The sequence below is a fragment of the Tyto alba genome, unplaced genomic scaffold (genome assembly GCF_018691265.1).
Source record: "Tyto alba isolate M040663 unplaced genomic scaffold, T.alba_DEE_v4.0 Super-Scaffold_2, whole genome shotgun sequence".
In the NCBI taxonomy this organism is placed as follows: Eukaryota; Metazoa; Chordata; class Aves; order Strigiformes; family Tytonidae; genus Tyto; species Tyto alba.
In genome coordinates this window covers 91,239,151-91,247,238 of record NW_024881282.1, presented here as the reverse complement: position 1 = coordinate 91,247,238, position 8,088 = coordinate 91,239,151, and the positions used below count along the sequence as shown (strand labels likewise).

At 58.8% G+C, this 8,088-nt stretch overlaps 2 protein-coding genes across 3 annotated transcripts; both read right to left on the bottom strand.

Annotated features, from left to right (window-relative positions):
- Window positions 1–84: 84 nt before the first annotated feature.
- On the bottom strand, window positions 85–2,285 carry LOC122153363 (arylsulfatase A-like). The gene is made up of 5 exons (XM_042791888.1): window positions 2,032–2,285; window positions 1,676–2,001; window positions 1,092–1,332; window positions 356–608; window positions 85–161 (listed from the first exon to the last, which is right to left on the bottom strand). Exons 2-5 carry the CDS (start codon window positions 1,948–1,950, stop codon window positions 85–87), a joined length of 846 nt encoding a protein of 281 aa, XP_042647822.1. The 5' UTR covers window positions 1,951–2,001; window positions 2,032–2,285.
- Window positions 2,286–5,371: 3,086 nt separating this feature from the next.
- LOC122153406 (acrosin-like) lies at window positions 5,372–8,044 on the bottom strand. Of its 2 annotated transcripts, XM_042792313.1 has the most exons (5): window positions 7,608–8,044; window positions 7,095–7,295; window positions 6,512–6,777; window positions 6,086–6,231; window positions 5,372–5,725 (listed from the first exon to the last, which is right to left on the bottom strand). In XM_042792313.1, the coding sequence occupies exons 1-5, from the start codon at window positions 7,676–7,678 to the stop codon at window positions 5,372–5,374; spliced, it is 1,038 nt and encodes a 345-aa protein (XP_042648247.1). In that variant the 5' UTR covers window positions 7,679–8,044. The 2 variants fall into 2 exon arrangements, with proteins under 2 accessions (XP_042648247.1, XP_042648248.1); XM_042792314.1 differs by lacking the exon at window positions 7,095–7,295.
- Window positions 8,045–8,088: the final 44 nt, after the last annotated feature.

The window sequence follows — 8,088 nt, the reverse complement described above, 5'->3', positions numbered from 1 at the left end:
GTAAGCACCCAGCCTGGACACAGAGAAATGTGACAATAGCCATGAGATGAGAGGAGGCTTCTCCCCAAGCTTTGGAAGCATCTCTCAGAAATGGCACAAAGGAGCTGAGCCCCAGGAGAGGACATGGAGCCCCAGAGCAGGAAGTTTTCCCAGGTGGGCTCCTGGCCCAAAGAAGCAGGCAGAACTCCAGAAAGAAGCAGCCCAAGAACATTATCAAAGCCATGCAAGACCTGAGCATGGGAACAGCAACCCCAGATCATCCAAAAGCAGGTATCGACTGCTCAGCACAGCCCTGGGGCTGCAGGAGCTGAGATGCTTCTCTGCTCTCCCCACAGGACAAAGGCTCCTTCCCCACCCTTGGGCCCAGAGCAGCCCTCTCCCTCTCCTACGTGGGAAGCATAGTAGAGCAGGAAGGGGAGGCCTCGTCGGGCACAGTCAGCGATGAAGTCTCGGGAGAATTTGTTGTAGAGTGGCACCAGATCAGGGAAAGAGACTGGCTGCTGCACAATGCTCTGGTTCCAGAGCAGTGGGACTGGCACCAAGCCTTGGTCACAAGTCCCAAAACACTTGACGTCAGGTGGGAAGCAGGTGAGATTCTGGCAAGGGCCCTGGAGAGAACAAATGACACTTTGTCTTCTACCTACGTTGCAGGACGGTGAGGGGAAGGGAGCAAAGAGTCTCACAGTGGCCCACTACCAGGTCCCACGGGCACCCTTTGGGCAACCACTCCCAGAAGCAAAGGGGTCTGTGCCCACCCTAGAATCGTCCAAGGACCATGCTGCCCCAACATAATTTTCTCCTGACAGCAACTCAGATGTTTCTTTGTAGCCCAGAAGCTGACCCTTCCTCCCTTGACAAAGGGTGTATGTACCCTCACGCAACTACCACCTATGTTGTACAAAACTGCCCCACCAGCCAAGCATCTCAGAGATGGGCTTTCCCCACCAGCACCCCTCTCCCCGGCCTGCAGTCCCGCACCCATCTGCTCCGGCAAGAACTTGAGAGCCTGTGTGCTCTCAAGCAAGCTTCATCTTTCAGGCACTCCCCCAGCCATCCCCAAGACACCCTTGGCGGCTTGACAGGCCTCTCACCTGGTCATGAGAGTAGGGCACACCCAAGAAGTGGTCAAAGCCCTGATGAATGGGCAGAAGAGGGCCGTTAATCCCCAGGCCAAGGTGCCACTTGCCAACCATGGCTGTGGCATAGCCCTCAGCCTTCAGCACTTCAGCAATGGTGACCTCAGACAGCGGCAGGCCTCCCCGTGAGTCTGGGCTGAACACACCAGGGTAAACCCCGGAGCGCATCTGGAACCGGCCTGTCAGCAGGGCTGCCCTACAGGTGAAAGGGAGAGAAGGCAGGCATCACACTGGGTGCAGCGCAGGTCGCGGTGCTCAGCCTCCACAGAGAGTGCCCCGTTCTCTGGCACCTGGCAGCTTGGCTCGCCGGCCTCACAGCTGCCACTGTCGCCTCCCGGCCTGGGCTGCTGGAAGCTCCATCAGTCCCCTCACAGAGCAGTTGGACCCCGGGGCCTCCTGGCACACGGCAGGTTTGTCAACCACCCGTTCCTCCCAGTGCTGCAGCTCCCCAGCTGGGTGCCGAGCCGTGCTTCCTCCAAACCTGCCGCGGGGCCTGCAGCAGCCACCAGGCAGAGCGGCAGGAGCAGCAGCGGACGTACCGGGACGGGCTGCACACCGGGGAGCTGCTGTAGAAGTCGGTGAACCGCAGCCCTCGGGAAGCCATCCGGTCCAGGCTGGGCGTGGCCGAAGAAGGATGCCCGTAGCTGCCCAGGTCTCCGAAGCCCAGGTCATCCGCCAGCAACAGGACGAAGCTGGGGCGGGCGCCGGCCGCTCCGCGCAAGGCGAGCAGCACCAGAGCCCACGGCAGGCCCCGGCCCCACGGCCCCATGGCGCTGCCGCCCGGCGAGGCCCCGCCGACACGCGCGGTCAGCATGGGCTACAGGGCCACTACGTGGGCTACTACGGGTCCGTGTTCGAGCCCGGCAGCGATGCGATGCGGCGGCAGCGATGCGATGCGGCGGCAGCGATGCGAGACCCCGGCGGAACCCGCAGCCCCAGCACCGGCCGGGCAGGGCCCGCAGCTCCGCCACCGACGGAGCCCGACAGGCGCGGGCAGCCACGCGACCCGCCCCCCGCCGCGGGGCATGCCGGGAGTTGTAGTCCGCGCCGCCGCCGGTCCCTCGCCGCCGCCGTGCCCGGTGCCGCCGGCCCCATGGGACCCGGGCCTGCCCCCTCGTGCTGCGGTCAGCTACAGGGGCTTCCCTCAGAATCCCCTCGGTGGTGCCCAGGGTTGGGGGCTGCGGACTCAGCCCGGGTGCGCAGCCCCTGGTCTCTGGGGGAAAAAGCCTTGCAGGCACCGGCAGCCGGGCCTGCAGCCAGCCGCACCGGGGCGGAGGCTGGGACACCGTGAAGCTGTCCTGGGAGCAGACGGGCACCCCGGCGTGTGGCAGCAAACAGACGTCCTCTCCGCTGGGGCTGGGTGGCCCGAGCGGACATCCCCTGTCACTGCCCGGGCCACTGCTTCCAGCTTCCCGCCTTCTGGGAGAGCAAATGCAGCTGCTTTTCTCCAGATGCGCACAGGGTGCGAAATCCCTTGGGACAGAGAGCATGCCATCGTTTGGAGGAGGCTGGGCCCTGTGGGAGCCTGGGCACTTTCCGGGTGTGAGAAACTATGAGTTAAGTATATTGTTTATTAAGACTTAAAGATAAAAGAGGAGGGGAGATCGTTCATGGAATTATGTGTTGCTTGTGCACACATGGCCGACGCTGCAGATCACAAGATATCCCAAGAAAACAAACAGAAGAAAAACAACTCCACATAAGGATATCATCGACCACCAGAAGGCAGAAAACGACCCCCTAACAACAACTAGCACATGCGCAGAGTATCTCCACCACTCTAGACCCCAGCAACAGTTGAAACATAGTATCTTCACCACTCCATGAACGCGGGAAAAAAAATGTATAAAAAGGGACAGTTTGTTCTCCTCAGTACGGCAGTTGGTGGAGTACAGACTCCCCTGTCGTCCAGCGCTGGTTTTGCTCATATTCTACTTGCTATAATTAATAAAATTTCAATTGGAGTTCGACCCATTGTAGTCTCGATTTATAACACCGGGCAAAGTTTGTTTCTGTTTTCATACAGCAGTGACGGACTTTCACGTTCAGGCTCACAAACTGCTGGTTGTGCCTGAACACAGGTAGCCCATATCCTGCAAAAATGCCTTGTAATCAAAGTGAGGAAGGGACAGTGCAAAGAGCAACCAACAGCAGTTCTCCGATGGAAGAGAATGATAAGGAGAACGAGGAGGAAAAGGGAAGGTTCTGCACCCTGGGAAGGCTGTACCCCATTGCTGTGTTTGCTTTTGAAAAGCAGAGAGAACTCGGAAAACAGGCACAGGAAGGAGTTGAATGTCCTCAAGATCTCCATCTGTTCAGTTTATCCAAAATGAGATTAAAGCAAGACCAGAGGTGGTGTACTGGCACAGGCACAGCAGCAGTGGTCTAGGATTAATGACCCAGCAGGCAGTTTCAGCCCAAAGACAAAGCAGGGGTGAGAATGCCTAATGTCCTAGTCGGGATGATCGCATGTAGATACACCTCTGTTTTACGTCCAGCCAGCGCGACCAGTCTGTTCTGGATTTTCTTGTTGTTACTAGTCAGCATTTCTTAAGACCCATCCCACTTTTACAACCACTTTCTAATGTGTCAGCTAACTCTGCTTTCCACTGCTCCCTGTTCTCCATTGTTCAGACTGTCACTGTAGCCCCTGGCCTTCCTGCGTGTCTAGCCCCATGCCTCCTAACGGCCTGGCCCTTGGCACAAGAAGGATGCTGGGGCTGCTGCTGCTGCTGCTGTGCTCACTGCCATCAATTATTCAGGGCCAAGAGGCAGAGTGAGGAGGCTGGTGCTGCAGCAGGAGGCAAAACTGCTGCATAATTCATGGAGCCCACTTTGCTCGTAGGGCATGGCAGTGCTTGCTGTGTGGTGCCTGGCCACAGGGATCAGGGCGCTGGGGGCTGGCAGTCAGGACACTGAGAGAACAGTTAGGGCTCTGAGCTTGGGGTGGGAGCGGGCACGGCACAGGGACAGTTTCAGAGACCAGACAAGGAACAGGGCAGGACGTGTGGGGACCATGTGCACGGTGGGCAGGTAACTTGTCTGCAGGAAACTGAGCAAGGCATGCTGTGACTGCCCCAGCGTGCACAGGTGCCAGTGAACGCAGATGAACAGTGTCCGTGCAGCTGGGTGTGGAGGGACAGGCCCGACTTCTGCAGTGCTGTGGAAGCAAGCACACACTGACAGACGTGTGGGCCAAACACAGGAGGGAACAGGCAGGAGTGGGTGTGATAGCCTGCATCCATGCAAGCAGCTCCAGAGCATGTGGGTGATAACAGGCTATGTGTTTGTGTGGGTGCAACACTTCCCTCTGTGAGTGTGTATGCATGCACGTACGTGTGTATGCCTGCATACGTGTATGCGTGCGTGGACATGTGTGCGTGCATGCATAGACAAGTGAGTTTTCATGTGCCCCCGTGGGAGGTGCATTCGACGTGTGCATGCATCATTGGGTGTATGCCTAGAGTGTGCATGTGGGCAGATAAGGGGGTGCATGCTGGTGCATGCATGTGGGGTGTGTGGGTGGGTGCATTCTGCATGCATGCATACTGCAGGGTGGGCATGCACTGCTTGTGTGTGTATGCTTTGTGTGTGTGTGCATGTGTGCATACGTGCGCAGCCAGGTATGCATGTACATGCACTCTGTGTGTATGTGAACACTGCACACTGCACTGTGTTCAAGAGGTGTGTTTTGGAGTAAGGGGGTGCACATGCTCCAGGTGTGCACTGCACATTCTGTTTGTACCCCCATGCGTGTCTCCACTCTGTGTGTGTGTGTGTGCGCGCGCATGCACCCTGCGCGTGAACGTAGTGTGTGTGCATGTCACATCAATTTTTCCTCTTTTCTTTCTAGCCATGATATGCCAGTCTCCTCCATCCCATGGTGACTCTAAGCATCATCCTCTCTGACCAGGCAGAGTTTTGGCCCCTTTTGTGGCTCTTTCCCTTTGTGCCCCACTTGTCTGCCCGCAGCCGCATTGTGCAGGTGCCAGGCATGGAAGTCCCTGCCTTGCACTGGAGACTGAATTGGCCTGAAGTATGGTTAGCTGTGAAAACTGGTGAGTTTATTTCAAGAACTGTGTCAACTTCAGCACTGGTGTGTGCTCGGAGGAGCGTGGGCAGGACGGAGCAGGCCTTTGACACTGAGGCTGCCTTTGGCTCAGCAGGCAGTGCCCCAGAAAGAAATGGTCGTGGTACGCTGCAAGCCTGCACTGGATCCTCTTCATCCTGCTTGCTCAAGCCTTTTTTTCCTTTAGGAACAGCAGGAGCTCCTGCGCCCGAGAAAAGAATTCCACCAGCTTCCCAAGGGGAAAGGGGCAGGAGCTAAACTTGCCCGATTGTGTTGGTGTTGGCCTCTGATAAGGGGTTGAGGCAGTGAGAAAATGACTCCATGCCCCTGATGTTGGAGAAGCCCTTGCTGCTGAGCGAAATCCCATCTGTGTCAGGATCCAGTCGTAGAAGTGCTGAGTGGAGGTGTAGATTCCAGGCCGTTTCGCTCTCGCACAGCCTTTCCCCCAGCTGGTCACTCCAACAAGCCAGAAGTAGTCAGCATTTTTATCTTTGCAGACGAGAGGACCACCGCTGTCACCCTGCAGCGGAGGAGAGAGGATGAAGGGGGTGTTAGGTGGCCACTGTCAGCACTAGGGCTGGCTGCTTCTCTCCCACAGCACCTGCCAGCGCTGTATTCACTGCACAGAAAGGCTCTGCAGCTGCTGGAGCCTACAGAAACTTTTCTAGGAAGAAGCCACAGGCCTGTAAGGCAGGGTGTGCTCTCTCTCCTCTCTGCACTGTGATGCTGGATGTGTGGAAGGGGGATGTTCCAGGATTGGGATCTGGGCCTACGGGCTGCCAGCAGCACCGGATGGGCTTTCTGGGCAGAGTCCCCGGCCTCTGAGACAGATGGGGCACTGGGCGAGAACCTGCAGAGAGGGAAGGGGAGGTGAGCCTACCTGGCAGGTGTCAATGCCGCCCTGCGGGTAGCCAGCACACAGGTTGTGGGTGTGGACGGCTCCTCTGTACCACTGGCTGCTGTTACAGAGGTTGACATCGATGAGGGGGACCCTGGCTTCCTGCAGGACAGCAGTTGATCCTCCAGCTGTGAGCACAGAAAGGAGGTAACACTCAGGAGGTTGTTGCCAGTTCTCCTTCCCTGCCTGGGTGAACCCCTTCCCTAGGGCTCGGCTTTGTGTCGTGAGAGGCACTGTACCGGTGTTTCCCTTCTGTCTGGCTTTGGGTAGTGGGCCAGGCCCATCTCTCTACAGGCATACGTCCCTACATGCCGACTCTGGCTTTTGCCTCTGCTGTGAGGAAGCCCAGCCCGCCTCCCCGGTGTGCCGAGCTTGCACTTGGGACACAAGGATTCTGCAGGAACTTACATTTTGCATGTGTGGAACCCCAGCCACTGACGTAGCAGTCTGTCAGCTCTGACACTTTCAGCCAGGCGTTGGGCACACAGGCAAGCTGTACATAGTAGCCACACTGTACAGGCTGGTCCAATTCCAGCAACGCAATGTCGTTCCTCTGCGAGATACTACTATAGCGTTGGTGAGCCACCAGCCGCCTAATACCGCGCACTTGGGACTCAGGGCCCAGCTGAGTCAAGTAGGTGGTCCCGACCACCACACGCCACGTCCTGATGTCCCTGGAAGGCAGATGGAGAGAGGGCTTAAAGGGAGCAGAGACATGTGCTGCAGCAGCCCAGCAGTTCCCTGCGTTCTGCTTCACAGGGGAGAGAGAAAAGCAGCGCTACAGAAGGTGCGACTGCCCTAGCATGCCTTCAGCTCGAGGCATGTCGAGCCGGAGGCTGCGAGGAAGCAGTGGCAGCAGCGCAGCCTCCTCCTGAACAGTCTCTCAGCCGGGCTCTGCAGTGCTGGAAACGGGATGGGAGTAGCAGGTGGTGCTGCGGACAGGGCACCTGTGAGTGCTGTGGGGATATCCCCGTTCCCTGGTCCTCCTTACCTGGCCTCGACGAAGCAGTGGGCTGCTGTGAGAACCCACTGTGGGCTGATGAGGGACCCTCCGCATATATGCCCCACACCTGCTAGCCAGGGATTCTGGATGCTGACGATCCAGGGCCAGGCCCCTGGGTGGGAGCTTGTGCCACCCACGACACGCGACATGCCGTAGTAAGAAGCCATGGGCCGGAGCCCGCAGGTCCCTCTGTAACCAGAAACTCGTTACCGTCCTGTTCGATGACTCGCTGCTGTTCAGGCTGAAGCTCAGCCATCCTCCCTCCCCACAGGTGTTGCACGGACAGCAGGGCCAGGGAAGCCCGTGCGGCGTGCGGACGTTGGCCCGTTCCTGCCTTAGCCCCGTAGACGAGCTGGGCCAGCAGCCTGAGTGCTGCAAGGAACCGAGGCTTCCACGTGGGGTTCGGGAAGCTGTGGTGTGGCCACGGGGGACAAGCAGGCACCCTCCAGTGAAGCCCACAAGGGTTGCCCCAGCTCCCTCCCAGAGCCTCGGGCCACTTACCCACAGTTGTCCCATGTGCCACGCGCAGGCCAGCACACGGCCAGCAGGACGAGGAGGGGGAGCAAGCGCATCGCTACCAGCAGCACGTGCGGGCTGTAGGAACCGAGGGCTCGTTGCCAGTGGCGCAGCAGCCGACACAGTGCCCGCAGCACTCACGTTGCCCGCGGTGCCCTCAGCAACAGGGCTGATGTCACAGAGTCACTGGTTCCGGGTGCTAGGCACGGTGGCCCCTTGGGGGGGGACGGGGACGGGGACGGGGGGGACGGGGCAGGTTCGAAGCAGGAGGGGAGGCAGAAGCCGGGATCGGACGCCCCCGGCAGACCCCCACCCACTGCTCTGCCTGCGGGATGAGGGTGTGTAGGCCCCGTGGCAGGCAGCAGCGCCTGGCTCCAAGCACTGCCTGCTCATGGCTAGCAGGAAAAAAACAAGTGTGGCATCACAGCCTCTTTGGGAAGTTCATTCACTGCCACCCCGCTCTCTG

Coding starts and splice junctions, on each gene's coding strand:
- LOC122153363 (XM_042791888.1), bottom strand. CDS start 1,950: ATGCTGACCGCGCGTGTCGGCGGGGCCTCGCCGGGCGGCAGCGCCATG. Junction 609..1,091: donor TGCCCTACTCTCATGACCAG/GTGAGAGGCCTG, acceptor TGTTCTCTCCAG/GGCCCTTGCCAGAATCTCAC. Junction 162..355: donor GGGCTGCTCTGGGCCCAAGG/GTGGGGAAGGAG, acceptor TCTTTGGGCCAG/GAGCCCACCTGGGAAAACTT.
- LOC122153406 (XM_042792313.1), bottom strand. CDS start 7,678: ATGCGCTTGCTCCCCCTCCTCGTCCTGCTGGCCGTGTGCTGGCCTGCG. Junction 7,296..7,607: donor GGCACATGGGACAACTGTGG/GTAAGTGGCCCG, acceptor TTCTGGTTACAG/AGGGACCTGCGGGCTCCGGC. Junction 5,726..6,085: donor GCGGCATTGACACCTGCCAG/GTAGGCTCACCT, acceptor CCTCCGCTGCAG/GGTGACAGCGGTGGTCCTCT.